The 24,371-nt window shown below is 40.2% G+C and overlaps 1 protein-coding gene across 4 annotated transcripts in view; it reads left to right on the top strand.

Moving 5' to 3' along the window:
• The window catches only part of myo1b (myosin IB), a 216,759-nt gene that overhangs the window by 122,427 nt on the left and 69,961 nt on the right, over positions 1-24,371 (top strand). For all 4 annotated transcript variants that reach the window (XM_034186761.1, XM_034186763.1, XM_034186762.1 and 1 more), the window contains 4 exons: positions 5,072-5,170; positions 8,675-8,778; positions 18,057-18,204; positions 22,061-22,179. In XM_034186761.1, coding sequence (XP_034042652.1) covers positions 5,072-5,170; positions 8,675-8,778; positions 18,057-18,204; positions 22,061-22,179 — 470 coding nt within the window. The remainder of the gene's footprint in view (positions 1-5,071; positions 5,171-8,674; positions 8,779-18,056; positions 18,205-22,060; positions 22,180-24,371) is intronic.

The following is a 24,371-nucleotide window of genomic DNA, read 5'->3' as shown; positions in this document are numbered from 1 at the left end:
TTGGTTTTACCTTTATAATTTACCTTAAACTGTTTATTTTGCCTTGTTTGGTGTATTTTTCTTTTTCAGCACAACCTCACTCGTGTGACTTAGTTTTTCTTCATTCTGAAATACTGCATTAATACAGTGGACCTAAATTGACATAAAAACATAAAATCCAAATAGAAAAGTTTGGTGTTTTTTTTTTGTTTGTTTTTTGTTTTTTTGTGTTTTGTTTTTTTTGTGTTTTGTTTTTTTTTACCGTGAAAACAACAAACATGTTTAAAAACCATTTTTGTAACTTAGAATGCAAATATAAATTGTGAATTTCAAAAACATGTACAAATGTAGCAAACAACAAAGTTATATACAGCTATTTACATTAAAATGGAGCAAATGCTTCAGGTGTTTTTTTTTGTACAACTATTTACAAAACATTAAGATGCCACACAAATTATTTGTGCCAATCCAAAAACAATTCCTGTCCGAAACAAGACAGAGGGGACACAAACCTGACCCACAGGAGGATTGTCACTCCTGTTATTGTTGCACTTTAGTCGACTTTTGGTGGCTTTTTGTTTTGGCCAGAATCTCCTCAGCAACCAACCCACAAGGGTTGGTGATTTTGATTGGTTTAGGTCATGCATTTTTCTACCATTGATAAAGGGAAAGTCTTTTTTTTTTTCCTCTGCAACTACTGCACTGACAGAGCAGAGAACGAAGTAGAAGCCCCATTTGCTGTGTGTTTCTAAGAAATGATCATAATATTCAGGAGAAAGCATGGTGTAAAAAAAAATTGATCATAATTCAAGTTATACTAGGCCCCTCAACAGAATTTAAAAACTGGTATATAGTTTGAAGTTCGCACTTTCAACACACATTCCAACGGTGACTCGGACTGTGGTGGATTGGATGTTACGCCCACTTAATTTGGTCATGTGACTTTGACGTAGAGACACGTCAGGCAACTCCAGAGGGTTAAACTGAGATTCTTCTTCTGAAGCTCTTTTGTGCTGATCCTCAGCTCAGTCCTATTTTCTTGTTAAAAGTTTCATGGACAGAATAGTGACATGAGTCAAATGGAGATGCAGTGTTTTAATCACTGTGAAATGGAGGATGTACAGTAGTGTTCAGAATAATTGTAGTGCTATGTGACTAAAAAGATTAATCCAGGTTTTGAGTATATTTCTTATTGTTACATGGGAAACAAGGTACCAGTAGATTCTGTAGATTCTTACAAATCCAACAAGACCAAGCATTCATGATATGCACACTCTTAAGGCTATGAAATCGGGCTATTGTTAAAAAAAAGTAGAAAAGGGGGTGTTTTTGTGCATTTTTTTTCTCACTTTCTGGAGCTCTCTGGACTGTGACACCTTGACCCTATCTGTGCTTGACTGAGGATTTCCCCATGGCAAGCTCTGCACAAGTCAGAACTGACTTAGTACACTCTATCCTCAGCTCTCAATGTCTTTTTTTTTGTTGTTGTTGTTGTTTGGCTTGGGAATTGGATGCTGCTGTGCAGGAGTCTCACCAAAATCCTAAAGATTTTGACCATGTTCAATTGGACTAGAGTTTAATTGAGCTTTCCCTGAGTTGTTCTGTGCCAAGCAGCATTCCTACCTCCCCCCGGTACAAACAAAAGTCAGGCTGAAATGCTGTTCAGGAAACCTTGGTCCAAAATTTGGCAAGGTAAAAGAGCTTCTTCAGTCACAGATGTTTTACTTTTGATGTTGGCTGTTCCACAGCTCCATGTAATTGATGGCCAGTGGTTGCCACATATTCACAATAGTATTTGTCCAGCAACTTATGGGGATTCTGCCAATTTTCAGAATGTCCCACAGGGCAGTTGTGGAACATAGAAACTTTTGTCTCCTTCTTGGCAATAATATTCATGTCTCTGGGACCTTAGACTCTGAGAATGATAGATGTCTGGAAGGAGCTTATGAAGTCATGATTTCTCTGGACAGACGTATATGGTGATTTCAATACCTTTGCAGGAAAACAAAGGTCCATGTCTTGAGTGGCCTGGTCCTTTCAGAATTACTGTATGGCTGTGAGTTGCACACTATCCATTGAGCTAAGGCAGTGACTGGATGCCTTTGATACTACAGTAGATCTCTCTGGTTCTATCTTGGGTACCACTGGAATAACTGTGTAAATTGAACAGTTACTTGCAGACACTTTGAGGCAGCTGCCTGCCTGGTTGAGAGCCAAGACCCAGTCTGTTGCATAATGTGGGGGATGCGGCATCTGCATATATTGCATACTGGTCATGCAAAATGTGTAGAGCCTTCAAAATATAGTGAAACCTATATTCTTCATAGGAAACAGAAACAAATGTAAATTACTGGCTTTGTTGGCGTGTGTGCGTTTGTGTGTGTGTGTGTGTGTCCAACACCCAAGGGTTGAGGCAGAGTGCAAAGCGAGTGAGATAAGGATCAGCACCTCCAAATCTGAGGTCATGGTCTTCTGTCGAAAAGGGTGGATTGTCCCCTTTGGGTTAGGGAAGAGTGACTCCAAGTGCTTGAGTTAAGGCCTGGTCACACGGCACACAGCGTTAGCTGAATGAAGGAAAAAATGTCCCAAAGTCACAAAGCATCGAGAAAAAGTGGATGAATGAGTCCTATCACCGAAAAGCCTGCGAGTGCAGAGCACATAAAAGATCGAAATGAAACCAAAACTAACAAAAGAAAAACAAAGCGAACAGCAACCTTGACACTTTAACAAAATCAAAGCAAAGTGCCAGCGTATGATCATTTCTGCAGCGAGTCTGTGGAGAGCACTGACTCGCAGCATTGTTGTGATGAGAGAGAGACGGGGGGACAGAGGGAGAGAGAGAAAGATCGATCGATCAAATGGAATGCTGACACTACGGGAACTACGCAAACGATGAGGAACTGTCAAGACAGAAAGCAAAATTGAATACGGACGAATTGAGGTTGTCGTCAGGATTTGTTCACATCTTTCAACAGTTTGAAAATTCAGATGAAGTACCAACTACAGAAATGAAGCTAGATGATGGTTAAATGATGTCTCTGAAAGTCATTGTAAGTCCAGATTTCTTGTTTCGTTTTGTCTTTGGTGTCCTTCATTAGTTCAGTGCGATCAGGCTTAATTGCAGACAGAGTGCACTTCCATATTCCCTTTCGGCTTTCATGGCCGATTATGACTTATGGAGCATAGAAAATGACAAAACATTCGTTCAGCATTTAAAAAAAAATCTTAGTTTCTGTTTCATTAACAAACCTAGTCAATTTTCAAGTTACAAGTGTCATTTATGCAATGACACTTGTACAATTTATACAATATACAAATAAACAAATATTTAAACAAAAAATATCATTGTAGGAATTCTGGCCCACACTGTCTAAAGACAGTTTCAAATGATCACTCAGTGATAATATAATATAATAGTAATTATTCAAAACCTGATTAAATGCAACCCAAGGGGGACTCCACCTAAGATTTTCTTGCTAGGGAAAGTGCCCAAAAGCTTGAGATCAGTAACTGTGTGGTTGCTGAGTCTGAGATGCTATGGATGCTATATCAGGCTGTCATGGTGAAGAAAGACTTGACACTGAAGTGGAGGCTTTTTATTTTTGCTTCTGCTCTCAAATGTGGTCATGAAACTTGGATAGTAATCGAAGGAGCAAGATCACTGATACAAGCCATGAAAATGAAGTTCCTTCATAGGGTGTCTTGTTTACACTTGAAGACAGAGTGAGAAGTTTGAATATCTGGAAGGGACTCAGAGTACAGCAGCTTCAAAAGGAGCCAGCTGAGGTGATTCAGGCATCTGTTGAGATCTCACTTGGTCATCTACATAGAGAGGTCTTCCAGGCATGGACAACTGGGAGGAGACCCCAGGATTAGGGGTTAGGGCTAACTGTAACCCCTAACCAGGATATGGAGGGATTACATCTCCCAACTGTCTTGAGAAGGCCTTGGGATCCCCCCCCCCCCCCCCCCCCCCCCCCCGAGGAAGATTTAGAGGGCCTGTCTGAGGATAGGCGAAGTTGAGATGAGCTGTTTTGTCTGCTGGCACCATGACCTGGATAAGCGGCAGTAAACTGATGAATGTCTGTAAACTATGAGAATTAAGTAATGGAGGCATGAATCCTGACTTGATGGGTGATTAATGGCATGTAAGAATTGCAGATGTTTGGCAGCAGATTAAACTTGAGTGATTTGTCCTTAACGGTGTTCTTGAAGAAATTAACATTTTAAGGACAACAAAGCTAAAATAACAGGAGTGATGACTGCCATTGGTAAAATGCACTCTAACGTGAAGTCCTTTAATAAGACTGGAGCCATGACACCTTTGTTTGTTAAGTCTGTGGTTGCCACAATGTGGGGCAGTACCCCTCTTTGGGGCTGCAGGCAGAAATTCCACTCTCCTCAAATGAAACTGTTGGCAAAATCTTTAAAATTTATTCCAGTGAGATGAATTTTAAGGTATAAGCAGACTCTTACTGGTAATTTTTTTAAGATTCCTCATGTTTAATAATTATTTCAAATAGATTAATTAAAAGCATCTTGATGGCTTAGTGGTTAGCACTGTTGCCTCACAGCAAGAAGATCAGATTAGGTGAATTGGAAACTTTATAATTATCCAGGTCTCCCTTGTAAAGGAGATCTTGATTTCAGTGGGACTAACCTGGTTAAATTTCAAAGTTTATATTTTCCTTAATGTTACTCTTTGATACAGAGACCAGAGTTTTCTAGGAATTGCCAGATTTACAGAAGTGGAACATACCCATATTTGCATTAGAGACTGTGACATTAACATGGTACATTAGAATGCTGATGAGGTTCTATAACATAACCTTCTGTAATGCATCAAAACTTCAATCTGGAATTAAATTATTCTTTTGGCGTAACAGCAAGAGCTGAAATTAGAAAAAGAAAGACCTAATAGTTGATCTAAACACAGATTGATGCTTGCCAACTATCACATAATGACTGGTCACACATTTATTTTATACTTGAGGAACCCACCCTGAATCACCAGTGACATTTTCCGTGCATGGTCTGTTGTCAGTTGTTTGTAGATCCATCATTGTTTCCTTTCTGTTTTGTATCATTTTAGATCTTCTGGAGAAGTCACGTGTTGTGAAACAGCCAAGAGGAGAGAGGAACTTCCACATCTTTTATCAGCTTTTGTCTGGAGCCTCAAAGGACACACTCAGTGAGTCATGCACAAAGAGTTGTTTGCTCACTGAAACAATTTTTTTTTTTTTTTTTGTATTAAAGCATCATATTGCATGATGCTGTATGTAACATTTTGATGTTGAGTTCAATAATCAGTCTTAATCACAAAACTGTATAAAAGGGATTTTTAATCTGGTACAGTTAAACATGTTTTTGGGATTTCATTTTAATTTTCTTTGGTCAAGGTCAAGCCAAGGTCAGATATGTCCTTGTAGAAACTGCCATCTTGTATAAAAATATTTACACCTGAAATTACTTCAACTTCCATTACATACTGTGCATTTGGAAAGTATTCAGTGCTTCACTTTTTCCACATTTGTTATGTTAGAAGCCTTATTCCAAAATGGATGAAATTCTTTTTTCTCTCAAACTTCTACACACACAATGCCCCATAATGACAATGTAAAAAAATTAACCTGGGATGATACTGATCTATTATATACCGTACAAGTACCATAACTTGCAATGTGGAACTGTTGATAATCTTGAATATTGAAAATTGGTTAAATTGTATGAAAAGTATTTTCATGGAACTTCATAAATTTTTCCCACATATCTGTTCATATATTTTTGGAACTTTAAAATGGAATCCTGTGCATGACTACATGCATTTTATACCATGTACAACAAGGCAACCATTCTCTTATTAAAATCACATGAGAATTACGATAGCCCATCTGGTTAGAGTTGCAGTATGGTAGTGTCCTATGTATGATCCACAGTTAAATAGGTTTTTTTTCTCACTGTCCTTTTAACATTTTTATTTGTTGCAGTCAGATTTAATTATAAGCCAGATTTTTAACTAATTCACTGTAGAAAATGGTTTTGGGGTGCATTAGCATGGCTAAAACCCTTCAGCTTCTGGCCGGGGCCCCCTGGCCATTTTAAACATTTTTCTTTATTTGCTTCTCACATGCCTGCACATGATTTGGAAGGGCGCACACCCTTGTAATGTGTATATTTCATATAACCCACAGTTGACAGGGCATGTCAGAGCTGAAACCAAGCATGAAGTCAAAGGAATTGTCTGTAGACCTCCGAGACAGGATTTTCTCAGGGCACAAAGCTGGGGAAGAGTACAGAAACATTTCTGATGCTTTGAAGGTCCCAATGTCCCTGTCTAAATGGAGCGATAGTCAGAGAAGGGCATTGGTCAGGGAGGCGACCAAGAACCCGATGGTCTCTCTGTCCAAGCTCCAGCATTCCTCTGTGGAGAGAGGAGAACCTTCCAGAAGGAAAACCATCTCTGCAGCAGTCCACACACCAATCAGGTCTGTATGGCAGAGTGGCCAGACAGAAGCCACGCCTTAGTAAAAGGCACATGGCAGCCCATTTGGGGTTTGCCAAAAGGCATCTAAAGGACTCTGACCATGAGAAACAAAAATCTATGGTCTGATGAGACAAAGATTGAACTCTTTAGTGTGAGTGCAGGTGTCATGTTTGGAAACTGTGTGCGGCTACATGCAACTGCGCAAAGAAAATTTTGAAATGTTGAAAATCTCTGGCATGAATTTTTTGAACTACATGTGAACATTGCGCAAATGATTCAAAAACACTGTGTCACTGCGAGTCATTGCATCAGCACATCGCGCCACAGCGCAGCTCATCTGAACGATTTATGACGATGTTAAATCTATAATTATAATTTTACAGATACTCATACGAAGAAATGAAAATGCAACTGTTTTACCGAGCCATTACAATATAAATATAAATATTACAAATGGTTACCTTTGAAATGATTCCAAATGCGTTCTCCACATCATGAAACGCACAAGAACATCTGCAGCTGTATAAAATTCCTCTGACATTCCAGAGCGAATAGAGGTGGTTTCATCAGCCAAATTCTGAGAGCAAATGATTAATCTGCTATGACATAATTATTTTACATAATGCAGCATCCAGCAGCACAAAGCACAGCATCCAGCTGAACACAGCTGGTTGCATTGGCACAATAAATTGTGCGGCAGGGGGTTAAATGCTTGAAAATGTCAAGGTGCTTTAAGCACAGAGCCAAGATATCAGAGGATTGGCTTCGGGACAACTCCATGAATGTTCTTGAGTGGCCCAGCCAGAGCTCAGACCTGAATCCCATTGAGCATATCTAGAGAGATCTGGAAATGGCTGTGTACCGATGCTCCCCAATCCAACCTGATGGAGCTTGAGAGGTGCTGCCAATGGGCCAAAGTGCCCAAAATAGTTGTGCCAAGCTTGTGGCATCATATTCACGAAAACCTGAGGCTGTAATTGCTGCCAAAGGTGCATCAACAAAGTATTGAGCAAAGGATGTGAATGCTTACGTATGTGCGTTTTCTTAGTTTTTATTTTTAATGCATTTGCAGAAATTTAAAAAACAAACTTTTTTTTCATGTTATTACAGGTTTTGTGAGTACAAACTTAATTTACTCCATTTTGGAATAAGCCTGTAACATAACAAAATATGGAAAAAGTGAAGCACTGTGAATACTTTCCGATTACATTGTATCACACATGGAAAGGCACTTGGTGATGTATATTGAATTGTTGAAAAGGTGTGCAACATCTCTTTTAAGCCTGTTGGCAAATGATGTTTTTCTTGGAAAATAAACATTTTTCAGTAATAATGCAAACCACATTGGCAACATTGTAAATCGAGTGCTCGTCTAAATTAGTGCATTTACTTATCACTGCTTTGATGTGCACTAGACATTGTAATTTTCAGTTTGCATTGTTTGTTTCAATCCTGATCTCCCACCAAACACCACCTTTCAAAAAGTTGCCAGCAAAGTTGGAAAGCAAAAGCTAGGTAACCAGCAGAAATGTTATTTCGTGAAAGGTAGCATATATTAGAATAACATAATTTCCAGGAACTTTTTTTTTTCTGTGTGGAACATGTAAATAGATGAATACAGTCATCCTACTCAACAAACATTGTCCAGAACAAAGACATGTTATGAAACCTGTTCTGTCTACTTGCTTTTCAGTGGATTTAAGGCATTGTTTTGTCCTGAACACAGGATAATGGTATAGTTGTTATAGTCTCTAAAGTGCAAACAACAGGATTTGAGTCAGCTGCAGTTGAAGCAAACACTGATGAAATCTGACACAGGCACTAGTGAAAGATTTCTTTGATGCCAGAGAAGGAGTTTTTATGAGGGCCATTTGATCTCTGAGTAGTGGTCACAATTGAGTGAAAGCTTTGGATAGAAATCATGCCTGGAGGACATTAGTACAAAGTTTGGGGGGAAATTACAACAGCAGAGGTCTTGCTTATTTTAATCTTTTGAAGCATGTGCTGAAGTGTACTTTATTTTAAAAAGGTTCTCCAGGGAAGAGGATTATTATCATTACAAGATTGTGGTTTTTATCAGGCAGCTCTCAGCTGTGGGTGTGTCTATGCATGACTGTGTTCTCTTGCTCCCACTCACCCTGATATTTAAAATAAATAAGGCTTAAATTGTTCTCAATTAAATGTGACTTCACCATGGTTTGTGTGTCACAGAGAAGCTGAAGTTGAGCCGCGACTTCAGCAAGTACAACTACCTGAGCCTGGACTCTGCTGTGGTCGATGGACTTGATGACGCAGTCAACTTCAGGACAGTCCGAGTATGTACTGCCCAGAAATGCTGACAATTAGCGCCAAATATAAATGTTTTCACATTGACAAACTTTATCTTGGGTCTATTGGAGTTGAAAACAAATTAAGAATTTAAGCTTAATGTGCAGACAATTGACCTTAATTTCAAGCTAGTTGCCTCCAAATTGGGTGTTGTGAGTGGCTCCATTTTTAATGGACTAAAAGTACTTGGGGGGCATTTGGTCTGCGACACCGGTGATCACCTGTCCTACAGGTTTTCCATGTATACCTGCTTCAGCCACAGCTGACTGGTGATGTTTGATGTTTCCAAGCTTTTAATTGCTTAAGCACACCTGATTTAATTAATTAGTTTGCAGTTGGTGGTGAAGGATGAGTTAGAAAACATGCATGGCAGGTAGTCTCTAGGAGCAGGTTTGGTGACCCCTGTAGAGGAAATCAAAATTAGACTGTATATACAAGCGATGTGGCGGCCCAGCGGTTGGTGTGCTTGTTTCTAGAGCAAAAGATTCCGGGACCACCCCTGCCCATTTTACATGTAATGTGTAGTTGTATTAGAAAGGGCATCTGGGGTAAAATTTGTGCCAAGTCAAAATGTCATCTGGAATCTGCTGCGGGGAAAAATGGGAGAAGCTGAAGGAACTTACTATATAAGCAACAAAGACCTTCAGTGGCCACCAGGACCCTGTGATTAACAACAAGGCTTCATAAGTAACTTCATTGGCCTCTCTGTCTTTACTCTTTTCATTGTGCATGTCAAAAGTGCCAACATGGTTTACAAAAGGAGGTCCATTGGTCATTACCTGCATCTGTCAGAAACCAAAATTTCAGAGCAGAGTATGAAGTAGTTTTACAGAGTTGATTACAGGCGTATTGTGGACTCACTGACTGTTTCCATTATTCTGAGGCTTTGTTCTGCTAAGCACAGGAAGTAAACTTTTAAAAAAGTGAACAATCCTTGACGACTGCACACACCATCATTCTAAAAAGTCAGACGTCTGGATTGTGAAACCACTTTGAAAGGCTCCCTCAAGTCTGTTGCAAAATCAATTGAACTTTGGACTGAAAAATGAACCTGCATTATTGAATTTTTATTTGCACAACTTGTTTTTTCCATGTGTACCATTCAAAACAATGTTGGCAGTCAGAATTCAGTGCGGACCGGCACAGCGGCCACGCCAGTGTTACTTTTGGAGCAACCACGGAAGACACATGCTTCCTTGACTTTTGAACCATGTTTTCACACAGACGTGCACATACAGTCACTCCTGTCTCCAGTGATGCTCAGTTCTTAGTCATGACCCAATAATCGACACAAGTCGAAACCCCTGTAGATTCTGCAGTTTTTTCCACAAATCTTTACATCACATCTCATTGAGCGCTCTGACTGTTCCCCACACAGCTGCATTTCACTCCTGGAAATACAATAGTCAGAGGACATTCTTCCAAACAATGAGCTTGTCTGCACAAAGAGAAATAGTTCCACCCACAAGCGACGGCACATTCAGACCTCCTTACAAAAGACTTTTAAGTATATTTAATAATATCCACTACGTTTTTGATAGAATAATGCTCAATTCATGAAACATCAGTCATTTGAAAGACACTTTACCAAAGTAAAGACTAAAGAATAATAAACAATGTTCTAGTTGACATAACAGAATGCAGCAGTGCCTTTTCCTGCTATACACGTAAATCATTCCCTTAACAAATAAGATACGCAGGAAATTCAGATGTTGGCAGCACAAAATGAAATGTGTAAAATGTAGATTCTATTTTAATATCAACATCAGCATCAGAATGTTAATGGGGAAAAAAACTTGTGTGAAAACATCATGAGGCATAAATTTGTTGATGGGCTGCAATCATGTGGTTTATTAAGCACAGTCTCTTTCCATTCAAGTTTCGTATATGGGCTGTTTCACAGTCAGGGTACACAAGTTTGTGTCACTGGTACCAAAAAAATCAAAGTGGTTACTTTAGTCAAGTTATTCATCCATATCTAACTGCTGCCTGGGGTACTTAAATGCCCAAAGTTACAGACCTATCAGATGTTTGCATATATGAGCTCACAGATATGATCTGCTATACTTTGCAGAGAAGACGTTTTTACTAAGACTAATTTACTAATTGTTGTGTAAATTATACAGATTAAGATTAGTGCAGTCTGCCCATATATACTATCTGCTAAAAACATTTGGTGGTAAGTATGTACTCAGAGTATACAATTGCTATTGTGTTTCTGCATTCTTAAATAGTAATGGACTATAAGCATTTCTGGAGAGGACAGTTTTAAAGTTTTAAATATTAAAGACATTTGAGCAAATAAGGTGCACATCCTTTTGTGGCATCATAGATGGTGATTACCTCTTTCAAACAAAAAATTATTATTCATATAACACTGATGCTTGAGTCTGAAATGCACTCTATTTCCAAAGAGGACATTTTTGACAGACAAGACATTTTATTTTTGAATGCCTGTCTCAAAGTTGTTTCCCCACTGGGCAATGGTCCTGGGAGTTAGATTGTTATAAAGTAGGCTTTGATTGGGAAATTAGTCAATTTAGTGGTTACCTACTAAGTATATAATAGTTCTGGCAGCTCATCAAAATTGGACATCATGGAAATATTTTGGAAGAATTGGTATGATTAGAGTTCTGCTGGTAAACAAATTGGGATATCAAACCAAATGACTACTCGTTGGGTGAAATTGTAGGATTGATAGATACAAACCACAAGGGTCCGTACTGATCGTGAGATATAAGCGCTGAAGCAGGTGCTGCAGTCTGCATTCGGGGGTGACCCTGTCACAGGGACAGGCCCCCTGTCCCTTCGACAGGGACATCCAGTATTCCTCAGGCCCCCTGATGGTGTGAAGAATACTGGATGACCCCTGCCTGTGGTGCTGACGCCTGCATCGACTTCTCATCTTCTTTATATTATTATGTTGTTTGATTTCCTGTTTTCTGTTTCTTCAGCTTTGTAAAACTTTGCAAAGGCTTGTAATTGTTAGAATGGCCTAAGCCAGGGGTGGGCAACGAGGGCCGAGACACTGCATGTTTTCCTTGCAACCAATCACCTCGGCAGGTGGGTTGCTGATGAGCTTCTCCCTTGAACATAAACACCTGGTTGTCAATGAAATCACCTGCTGAAACACCTGAACATCAATCAATCAATCAATTTTATTTATATAGCGCCAAATCACAACAAACAGTTGCCCCAAGGCGCTTTATATTGTAAGGCAAGGCCATACAATAATTACGTAAAAACCCCAACGGTCAAAACGACCCCCTGTGAGCAAGCACTTGGCGACAGTGGGAAGGAAAAACTCCCTTTTAACAGGAAGAAACCTCCAGCAGAACCAGGCTCAGGGAGGGGCAGTCTTCTGCTGGGACTGGTTGGGGCTGAAGGAGAGAACCAGGATAAAGACATGCTGTGGAGGGGAGCAGAGATCAGTCACTAATGATTAAATGCAGAGTGGTGCATACAGAGCAAAAAGAGAAAGAAACACTCAGTGCATCATGGGAACCCCCCAGCAGTCTAAGTCTATCGCAGCATAACTAAGGGATGGTTCAGGTTCACCTGATCCAGCCTTATCTATAAGCTTTAACAAAAAGGAAAGTTTTAAGCCTAATCTTAAAAGTAGAGAGGGTGTCTGTCTCCCTGATCTGAATTGGGAGCTGGTTCAACAGGAGAGGAGCCTGAAAGCTGAAGGCTCTGCCTCCCATTCTACTCTTACAAACCCTAGGAACTACAAGTAAGCCTGCAGTCTGAGAGCGAAGCGCTCTATTGGGGTGATATGGTACTATGAGGTCCCTAAGATAAGATGGGACCTGATTATTCAAAACCTTATAAGTAAGAAGAAGAATTTTAATTCTATTCTAGAATTAACAGGAAGCCAATGAAGAGAGGCCAATATGGGTGAGATATGCTCTCTCCTTCTAGTCCCCGTTAGTACTCTAGCTGCAGCATTTTGAATTAACTGAAGGCTTTTCAGGGAACTTTTAGGACAACCTGATAATAATGAATTACAATAGTCCAGCCTAGAGGAAATAAATGCATGAATTAGTTTTTCAGCATCACTCTGAGACAAGACCTTTCTAATTTTAGAGATATTGCGTAAATGCAAAAAAGCAGTCCTACATATTTGTTTAATATGCGCTTTGAATGACGTATCCTGATCAAAAATGACTCCAAGATTTCTCACAGTATTACTAGAGGTCAGGGTAATGCCATCCAGAGTAAGGATCTGGTTAGACACCATGTTTCTAAGATTTGTGGGGCCAAGTACAATAACTTCAGTTTTATCTGAGTTTAAAAGCAGAAAATTAGACGTCATCCATGTCTTTATGCCTGCAAGACAGTCCTGCAGTTTAGCTAATTGGTGTGTGTCCTCTGGCTTCATGGATAGATAAAGCTGGGTATCATCTGCGTAACAATGAAAATTTAAGCAATGCCGTCTAATAATACTGCCTAAGGGAAGCATGTATAAAGTGAATAAAATTGGTCCTAGCACAGAACCTTGTGGAACTCCATAATTAACCTTAGTCTGTGAAGAAGATTCCCCATTTACATGAAAAAATTGTAATCTATTAGATAAATATGATTCAAACCACCGCAGCGCAGTGCCTTTAATACCTATGGCATGCTCTAATCTCTGTAATAAAATTTTATGGTCAACAGTATCAAAAGCAGCACTGAGGTCTAACAGAACAAGCACAGAGATGAGTCCACTGTCCGAGGCCATAAGAAGATCATTTGTAACCTTCACTAATGCTGTTTCTGTACTATGATGAATTCTAAAACCTGACTGAAACTCTTCAAATAGACCATTCCTGTGCAGATGATCAGTTAGCTGTTTTACAACTACCCTTTCAAGAATTTTTGAGAGAAAAGGAAGGTTGGAGATTGGCCTATAATTAGCTAAGATAGCTGGGTCAAGTGATGGCTTTTTAAGTAATGGTTTAGTTACTGCCACCTTAAAAGCCTGTGGTACATAGCCAACTAATAAAGATAGATTGATCATATTTAAGATCGAAGCATTACATAATGGTAGGGCTTTCTTGAGCAGCCTGGTAGGAATGGGGTCTAATAGACATGTTGATGGTTTGGATGAAGTAACTAATGAAAATAACTCAGACAGAACAATCTGAGAGAAAGAGTCTAACCAAATACCGGCATCACTGAAAGCAGCCACAGATAACGATATGTCTTTGGGATGGGTATGAGTAATTTTTTCTCTAATAGTTAAAATTTTATTAGCAAAGAAAGTCATGAAGTCATTACTAGTTAAAGTTAAAGGAATACTCGGCTCAATAGAGCTCTGACTCTTTGTCAGCCTGGCTACAGTGCTGAAAAGAAACCTGGGGTTGTTCTTATTTTCTTCAATTAGTGATGAGTAGTAAGATGTTCTAGCTTTACGGGGGGCTTTTTTATAGAGCAACAGACTCTTTTTCCAGGCTAAGTGAAGATCTTCTAAATTAGTGAGACGCCATTTCCTCTCCAATTTACGGATTATCTGCTTTAATCTGCGAGTTTGTGAGTTATACCACGGAGTCAGGCACTTCTGATTTAAAGCTCTCTTTTTCAGAGGAGCTACAGCATCCAAAGTTGTCTTCAATGAGGATGTAAAACTATTGACGAGATACTCTATCTCACTTACAGAGTTTAGGTAGCTACTCTGCACTGTGTTGGTATATGGCATTAGAGAACATAAAGAAGGAATCATATCCTTAAACCTAGTTACAGCGCTTTCTGAAAGACTTCTAGTGTAATGAAACTTATTCCCCACTGCTGGGTAGTCCATCAGAGTAAATGTAAATGTTATTAAGAAATGATCAGACAGAAGGGAGTTTTCAGGGAATACTGTTAAGTCTTCAATTTCCATAAGTCAGAACAAGATCTAAGATATGATTAAAGTGGTGGGTGGACTCATTTACATTTTGAGCAAAGCCAATTGAGTCTAATAATAGATTAAATGCAGTGTTGAGGCTGTCATTCTCAGCATCTGTGTGGATGTTAAAATTGCCCACTATAATTATCTTATCTGAGCTAAGCACTAAGTCAGACAAAAGGTCCGAAAATTCACAGAGAAACTCACAGTAACGACCAGGTGGACGATAGATAATAACAAATAAAACTGGTTTTTGGGACATCCAATTTGGATGGACAAGACTAAGAGTCAAGCTTTCAAATGAATTAAAGCTCTGTCTGGGTTTTTGATTAATTAATAAACGTAGCACGGGCTACGAGCGTTCTGGCAGTTAGTGTGACTCGGGGGAGTTGACTCATTTAAACTAACATATTCATCCTGCTGTAACCAGGTTTCTGTAAGGCAGAATAAATCAATATGTTGATCAATTATTATATCATTTACTAACAGGGACTTAGAAGAGAGAGACCTAATGTTTAATAGACCACATTTAACTGTTTTAGTCTGTGGTGCGGTTGAAGGTGCTATATTATTTTTTCTTTTTGAATTTTTATGCTTAAATAGATTTTTGCTGGTTATTGGTGGTCTGGGAGCAGGCACCGTCTCTACGGGGATGGGGTATTGGGGGGATGGCAGGGGGAGAGAAGCTGCAGAGAGGTGTGTAAGACTATAACTCTGCTTCCTGGTCCCAACCCTGGATAGTCACGGTTTGGAGGATTTAAGAAAATTGGCCAGATTTCTAGAAATGAGAGCTGCTCCATCCAAAGTGGGATGGATGCCGTCTCTCCTAACAAGACCAGGTTTTCCCCAGAAGCTTTGCCAATTATCTATGAAGCCCACCTCATTTTTTGGACACCACTCAGACAGCCAGCAATTCAAGGAGAACATGCGGCTAAACATGTCACTCCCGGTCCAATTGGGGAGGGGCCCAGAGAAAACTACAGAGTCCGACATTGTTTTTGCAAAGTTACACACCGATTCAATGTTAATTTTAGTGACCTCCGATTGGCGTAACCGGGTGTCATTACTGCCGACGTGAATTACAATCTTACCAAATTTACGCTTAGCCTTAGCCAGCAGTTTCAAATTTCCTTCAATGTCGCCTGCTCTGGCCCCCGGAAGACAATTGACTATGGTTGCTGGTGTCGCTAACTTCACATTTCTCAAAACAGAGTCGCCAATAACCAGAGTTTGATCCTCGGTGGGTGTGTCGCCGAGTGGGGAAAAATGGTTAGAAATGTGAACGGGTTGGCGGTGTACAGGGGGCTTCTGTTTAGAACTACGCTTCCTCCTCACAGTCACCCAGTCGGCCTGCTTTCCCGGCTGCTCGGGATCTGCCAGAAGGAAACTAACGGCGGCTAAGCTACCTTGGTCCACACCGACTACAGGGGCCTGGCTAGCTGTAGAATTTTCCACGGTACGGAGCCGAGTCTCCAATTCGCCCAGCCTGGCCTCCAAAGCTACGAATAAGCTACACTTATTACAAGTACCATTACTGCTAAAGGAGGCCGAGGAATAACTAAACATTTCACACCCAGAGCAGAAAAGTGCGGGAGAGACGGGAAAAGCTGCCATGCTAAATCGGCTAAGAGCTAGTAGCTGTGCTAAGCTAGTGGATTCCTAAAAACACACAAAGTGAATAATGTGTAAATAATTTAGAGGTGATTCAGCAGAGGGAGTGCTTTAGTCAAGGCACGTGAAGATTACACTGTGAAACAAATAGTTATCTAGTTAACTAGATCAATCTAACTGCACAGATTAAACAGCTAACGGATAAAGCAAAACACCGCTGTGCTCCGGAACAGGAAGTGATACAATACCGCAGTGAGAGCCAACCACCAGTAGAGGCAAGCAAGAACATTAATGAAATCACCTGCTGAGATGATTGGTAGCAAGGAAAACCTGCAGTGCTTCGGCCCTTCATGGCACATGATTGCCCACCCCTGGCCTAAGCAGTGGGTCAGTCCTTTGAGTCTGGTCTGCTTGCAGTTTCTTTTTCAAGATCATCAGAGGGAGTTTTTCCTTTACCACTCACCTTTGTGCTTGCTCGAGGGGTTGGTAAGGTTAGACCTTATTTGTGTGAAGTGTCTTGAGGCAGCTTTTGTTGTGATTTTGCGGCTGTAAAAACAAAATAAAATTAAAATTAAATGACCAATACTTCTGATAGTCCAGTAGTAGTTATCCATGTGTGGCAAAATAAACTAGGGATGTCCCGATCCGATCACATGATCGGAAATCGGGCACGATCACGTGGTTTCAGACTTGATCGAAATCGGACGTTGCATCCTAATCAGGAATCCAATATAGATTTTATCCTCATTATTTTGATCAGCACTATTTCAAGGTCGTTATTGCAGATTAATGGGCCTTTTGGGCGTCGGAACCGTCAGAGGCGTCAAGAATTGGTCTAAAAAGCATTATTTTCAATGAGACGTGTTGCTTTTTAGAGGTGTCAGAAACGTTGCGTCAAAAGCCGAACTAAAGCGACGCTTCTGACGGGAGCCTGCATTGCCGTTTGTCGGCAGGCTGACACTGTCAAAGTTCAACCCAATCCGACTTTCAATGCTCTGAGCTGTGACGTAGCTTTGCACTGTCCAATAGGAACGACGCGTCGGGCCAAAACACGGAAGACTAGTGGCAGAAATCACTGATCTGTACTAAACAGATCGGTGCAGAAACCACTGATCTGTACAAAACAGAAACGTGTCACAGGACTGCTCATTTATAGAGCAGTTTTCTGAAGAAAAATCATTGGAAATGTTTTGTTGTTGTTGTTGTTTGTTACCTCAAAATTTCTGATTACTGTTTAAAAAGTTTAGAACACTTGTAATTAAAATATCTAAATCAATAAATGGTTCTTTAGAAACCTTTCATCTGTAAATTAAAACCACCTGTTATTTCAGATTAGATAATTTCTTGTTTAACATAAGGAACCTTGGACATTTATTTTTAGACAAATAAAATAACATGGAAATTTGTACATTTTTTAAGTCTGGTAGATTAATACTTGATTGTTCAAGCTGCCTCAAGGAGAATTGCACTGTTTAAGTGATAAATAATAAAATAAGGTGATTAAAATGAAAATATTATATATTTAGCATTTGTTCATTGTTCATTCAGTTTTTTCAAGTATCGGATTGCTACTCGGTATCGGCAGATACTCAAAATCAGATTACTCGGAATTGGATCGGGGCCAAAAACACCTGATCGGGACATCCCGAAAATAAACTTTGTTTGTCCTTTCCACCTTGTCATTAAACCAAACTTGATCTTTAAAATCCACTTATGTACCCTGATTGTAAAACAGCCCATATACATATGGACGTGTCCGCTGACTGATGTCATTTCCCCTCCCAGAATGCCATGCAGATTGTGGGATTCATGGAGGATGAAGTGCAGTCTGTGCTGGAGCTGGTGGCTGCCGTTCTCAAGCTGGGCAACATCGAGTTCAAGCCAGAGTCGCGCTGCAATGGCACAGACGAAAGTCGAATCAAAGATAAAAACGGTGGGTGTCAAGTTACGATGCGTATGGAAAGTATTCATAACACTTCACTTTTTCCACATTTTATGTTAGTCTTATTCCAAAATGGATGAAACTTATTTTTTCCTCAAAATTCTACACAACACCCCATAATGACATGTGGTTGCAGATTTCTTACAAATAAAAATATAACGCAGTGCTCAAGTACCTCGGCCGTATGAGCATTGTCTTCTTTATAATTTTCAACACACACACACACACACATATATATATATATATATATATATATATATATATATATATATATATATATATATATATATATATATATATATATATGTCATTTCAACTCGCCAAAATATGTAATTCACTTTAATGTTGCTATCAGGACAGAGTCATTTCTAAAATATGAATTTGAGCACAATAAGTGGAGAGCTTCTACCTGTGCAAATGTCTTTTGACTTTGATTTTGTGGACATTTTTAATGATCTGTTCATTTATTGTTAAAATATAAAATGAAACAGCTTTTTAAAAAATAATAAAATAGTTGCTGTTCAAAGAGCCTTTATTTAGAAGCAAGTGATGTTCTGCTGGATTCTCTGGACCAGATGAAGGTCTCTTCTGCAGGTTTGAACTCTGGTGGTGTTGCTGAAAAGCAGAGATATATATATATAGTAGGGGTGTAATGATACACAAAAATTACGGTTCGGTACGTACCTCAGTTCTGAGGTCACGGTTTGGTTCATTTTCGCTACAGTATCGGAACAAAATGCAAAACCTAAATTGCTTGTTGTTTAAACCAACAATTTATTGCAACATTATACAAACAAGAAAATAAAATAATTGCAAAGTGCTGCCTGGTAATAAGTTAAATAAAATGTTCTCAAATAAACTACAAATGTATGAAATATTATAAAAAAAATACTTTCCTAGTAAACAGCTTTTAACAAAACCTTTCCACAAGTAAAGAGCAGCACAATGGTTCCAGCATGAAGCCCTGTTCAATTTTATTCAATCTTCACATTTTGTTGCCAGCAAAATTAACTTGTCCAAAACTGTAACACAGAATTAATGTTAATGAATCGCTTTACTTTTTGTACAATTTATTTTATTTTCTATCTCTTTCTATTAACTGTTCGTTTAATGTTTGTCAGTATATCCTTTTAAATAAAGTTTTGAAACAAAAACATTGTGGGAGAGGCAATAAAGTGAGTAAAACCACTTTAAAAATATTTAGAACCACACATAAACTTGATTCTTGGTTTGTTTATTTATTTTGCCGTTAAAATTGGCCATCACTTATTAAAATAAAATAACTTCTCAAGGCCAGGGCTTCTCAAAGTCTGGGGACTATTTAATCACAGAGCAGCAAACAAGGTCAGTAGGCTGAGCGAGTCAGAGTGAGGAGGATTGTAGATATCCCTCCGCTCAGTGCATTTACGGCTGCTGCAGGCAGCGGAGGAGGGGGAGACACGCAGCCACTCAGAGACAACAGAGACTTTCACTTTCAGTTGCCAAACATCAGAAAAGTCTCCGGTAACACCAGGAAAAGTAGCTAGATTTGTCGCTTTTGAGAAAATTAGTCGCCATGGGGGTTTGGAAAGTTGCCTGATTTAGCGAGAAAGTCGCTAAGTTGGCAACACTGAATGTAAACGCACGCAACGCAAACTTACCCGTGAACAGCCGTGTACCGAACCGAACATCCCATACCGAAACGGTTCAATACAAATACATGTACCATTACACCCTTAATAATAAAAAAAGAATATACACATACACACACAATAGTATTCAGAATAATAGTAGTGCTATGTGACTAAAAAGATTAATCCAGGTTTTGAGTATATTTCTTATTGTTACATGGGAAACAAGGTACCCGTAGATTCAGTAGATTCTCACAAGTCCAACAAGACCAAGCATTCATGATATGCACACTCTTAAGGCTATGAAATTGGGCTATTAGTAATAAAAAGTAGAAAAGGGGGTGTTCACAATAATAGTAGTGTGGCATTCAGTCAGTGAGTTCATCAGTTTTGTGGAACAAACAGGTGTGAATCAGGTGTCCCCTATTTAAGGATGAAGCCAGCACCTGTTGAACATGCTTTTATCTTTGAAAACCTGAGGGAAATGGGATGTTCAAGACATTGTTCAGAAGAACAACATAGTTTGATTAAAAAGTTGATTGGAGAGGGGAAAACTTATACGCAGGTGCAAAAAATTATAGGCTGTTCATCTACAATGATCTCCAATGCTTTAAAATGGACAAAAAAACAGAGATGCGTGGAAGAAAACGGAAAACAACCATCAAAATGGATAGAAGAATAACCACAATGGCAAAGGCTCACCCATTGATCAGCTCCAGGATGATCAAAGACAGTCTGGAGTTACTTGTTAGTGCTGTGACAGAAGACGCCTGTGTGAAGCTAATTTATTTGCAAGAATCCCCCGCAAAGTCCCTCTGTTAAATAAAAGACGTGCAGAAGAGGTTACAATTTGCCAAACAACACATCAACTGGCCTAAAGAGAAATGGAGGGATATTTTGTGGACTGATGAGAGTAAAATTGTTCTTTTTGGGTCCAAGGACCGCAGACAGTTTGTGAGACGACCCCCAAACTCTGAATTCAAGCCACAGTTCACAGTGAAGACAGTGAAGCATGGTGGTGCAAGCATCATGATATGGGCATGTTTCTCCTACTATGGTTTTGGGCCTATATATCGCATACCAGGTATCATGGATCAGTTTGGATATGTCAAAATACTTGAAGAGGTCATGTTGCCTTATGCTGAAGAGGACTTGCCCTTGAAATGGGTGTTTCAACAAGACAGTGTCTAATAAACCAGCAAAATCTTGGTTCCAAACCAAGAAAATTAATGCCTCGCAGAGAAGAAATCATGAAAAACTGTGGTTATACAACTAAATACTAGTTTAGTGATTCACAGGATTGCTAAAAAAGCAGTTTGAACATAATAGTTTTGAGTTTGTAGCGTCAACAGCAGATGCTACTATTATTGTGAACACCCCCTTTTCTACTTTTTTTTTTTTTTTTTTTTACTAATAGCCCAATTTCATAAGAGTGTGCATATCATGAATGCTTGGTCTTGTTGGATTTGTGAGAATCTACTCAATCTACTGGTACCTTGTTTCCCATGTAACAATAAGAAATATACTCAAAACCTGGATTAATCTTTTTAGTCACATAACACTACTATTACTCTGAACACTACTGTATATATAAAATGATTATTTACATGAATTATTCAGATCCTGTTGTCTCATGTACAATTTGTACATGTTCAATCAAGCCGCTTGACCTCAGACTGGGGCAGCGGTTCATCTTTCAGAAGGGCAATGACCCTAAGCACACAGTCAAGATATCAAAGGAGAAGCTTCAGGACAACTCTGTGAATGTCCTTGAGTGGCCCAGCCAGAGCCCAGACCTGAATCCAATTGAACATCTCTGGAGAGATCTGAAAATGGCTGTGCACCAACGCTCCCCATCCAACCTGATGGAGCTTGAGAGATACTGTAAGGAGGAATGGTCAAAACTGATTGTGGCATCATATTGATGAAGACATGAGGCTGTCATTGCTGCCAAAGGTGCAGCAATAAGGTATTGAGCATAGCTGTGATAATTATGTTCATGTGATTTCTTAGTTTTCATTTTTAATAAATTTACAGAAATTTAAAAAAACTTTTTTCATGTTGTCGTTGGGTGTTGAGTAGAATTTGAGGGGGGAAAATGAATTCACTCCATTTTGGCTGTAACTTGTGCCAAAACTGAAGCGCTGTGAATACTTTCCAGATGCACCATATACACACACACACACACACACGCTCTTGTTCCCAAATCCTTCACAAAATTTTTTGTTTTTGTACAGATCTGAAAGAGATGTGTGAGCTGCTGGGGATCGAGCAATCTGTTCTGGAAAGAGCTTTCAGCTACCGTACAGTCGAAGCCAAAGTGGAGAAAGTGTCCACTACCCTGAACGTAGCACAGGTAAGCAGGAGCTCACTTGGATGAAGCACTTTTCTGCTTGTGTTGACATTTTGTTAGACCATGCCCACTTGTGCAGAATACACTCTGGGATTTCTCTCTCTCTCTCTCTCTCTCTGTGTCTCTCTCTCTGTCTCTGTGTCTCTCTCTCTCTGTCTCTCTGTCTTTGTCTCTCTCTGTCTCTCTTTCTCTGTGTGTCTGTCTCTTTCTCTCTCTCAGTCTCTCTCTCTCTCTCTCTGTGTGTCTCTGTCTCTTTCTCTCTCTCTCTCTCTCTCTCTCTCTCTCTCTCTCTCTCTCTCTCTCTGTCTCTCTCTCTTTCTCTCTCTCTCTCTCTCTGTGTGTCTGTCTCTCTCTGTGTGTGTCTCTCTCTGTGTTTCTGTCTCTCTATCTCTGTCTCTGCGTCTTTCTGTGTCTCTGTCTGTGTCTCTCTCTCTGTCTCTCTCTGTCTCTGTCTCTCTGTGTCTCTCTCTCTCTCTCTCTGTGTGTCTCTGTCTCTCTCTCTCTGTCTCTCTCTCTCTGTCTGTCTCTGTCTCTGTGTCTCTGTCTCTGTGTCTCTGTCTCTGTCTCTCTGTCTCTGTGTCTCTGTCTCTGTGTCTCTCTGTCTCTGTGTCTCTCTGTGTCTCTGTCTCTCTCTCTGTCTCTGTCTCTCTCCTCTCTGTCTCTCTCTCTCTCTCCGTCTCTCTCTCTCTCTCTCTCTCTTCGTCCTCTCTCTTCTCTCCTCTGTCTTTCTCTCTCCTCTCGTCTCTCCTCCCTGTGTGGTTCTCTCCCTCTCTCTCTTCCCTCTCTCTCTCCCTCCTCTCTCTTGCCCTCTGTCCTGTCTCCCTCTCCTCTCCCTCGCTCGTCTCTCTCCTCTCCGCCTCCCATCTCTCTCTTCTGTTCTCTCTCTCTCTCTCTCCTCTCTCTCTCCCCTCCTGTGTCTCTCTCTCTTCTCCTCTCTCTCTCTCCTATCTCTCCTTCTCTCTCTCTTCTGTTGTCTCTCTCTCGTCTCTCTCTCTCTCTCTCACTCTCTCCTCTCTCTCCTCCCTTCTCTGCGTCGGTCTCTCTCCTCTCCTCCCTCTCTCCTCTCTCTCCCTCCGCTCCCTCTCTTCCTCCCTCCTCCTCTCTCTCTCTCTCTCTGTCTCTCTCTCTCTCTCTCTCCTCTCTCTCTCTCTCTCTCTCTCTCTCTCCTCTGTCTCTCCTCTCTGTCTCTCTCTCTCTCTCTCTCTCTCTGTCTGTGTGTGTGTTGCAGACATAAAATTGGTTTTTACCTCATGTTATTAATATTTTTACTGGCTGATTAGAACCATAGAGGTGCATTCAGAAAGTATCCAACCTTATTTTATCCTACGGAAACAAATGATGTGTTGAAGTTCTCATTTGGTCGGGAAGTGTAGGGAACCTTCTTTTATACCACAGCCGGATCCACAGGTTTACTACCGGATCCGTTCTAGTGGATCCATGTTGTGCCGAACTACTTTCCTTCGGCCATCTTTATTGGCAGAAGGACAGTAGTTCCACACAACATAGATCCCTAATCTTGTTTAACATATCATTTTCGTAAAAATACTGTAACCGGCTGAGGTTTAAAAACAAAACACCCCGAGTCTGGGAAGCAATGTGAGCGGATCCAGTGAGTTGGGGATGGCAGCTCAGGTGATCCTCTGCCATCCCCAACTCACTGCACATGCAGTGGTTTGTCATCATTTTCCCACCTGCAGAGCGCGTCAGTTGCTAGCAGTTAGCCTCAGAGTGAACACGGGTACTGAGTACCCTAGAGCTGCCAACCGCCCCGCATTTTGCAAGACAGTCCCGATATTTATTCCTGTGTCCCACGTCCCTCATGAGTGTGTGTGGGACGGCCATTAGTCCCACAGTTGTGTGGGTCCGGGCACACTCCCGGACTCTCTAGTTACACTTCGTGCTGTTGGCGCTTGCGACCACGTGTTGGCAGGTGGTCCCTTTAGCTTCTCACTTCCTTTAATGGGACAGTAGGACTTGAGTAATGGTATTGTCAAATTTTGTCATAAGCTTGGTGATCCTCAAGAGGAAACCATTCGCAAGATTTAGTAGACTTTTGTCAGTGATGCCATGAACTCGATGCAAATAAGTGGTATAACGGCTTCAAAAATAGGCACACATCAGTGGCAAGTTATTGTAGGTCATCCGCAAGCCTAAATGACACTGATTGACAAAATACAGACTTTGGTTATGGATGG

The sequence above is a fragment of the Thalassophryne amazonica genome, chromosome 14 (genome assembly GCF_902500255.1).
Source record: "Thalassophryne amazonica chromosome 14, fThaAma1.1, whole genome shotgun sequence".
Lineage (NCBI taxonomy): Eukaryota > Metazoa > Chordata > Actinopteri > Batrachoidiformes > Batrachoididae > Thalassophryne > Thalassophryne amazonica.
The sequence above is the reverse complement of the archived record's forward strand: the minus strand, read 5'-3'. Positions and strand labels throughout refer to the sequence as shown.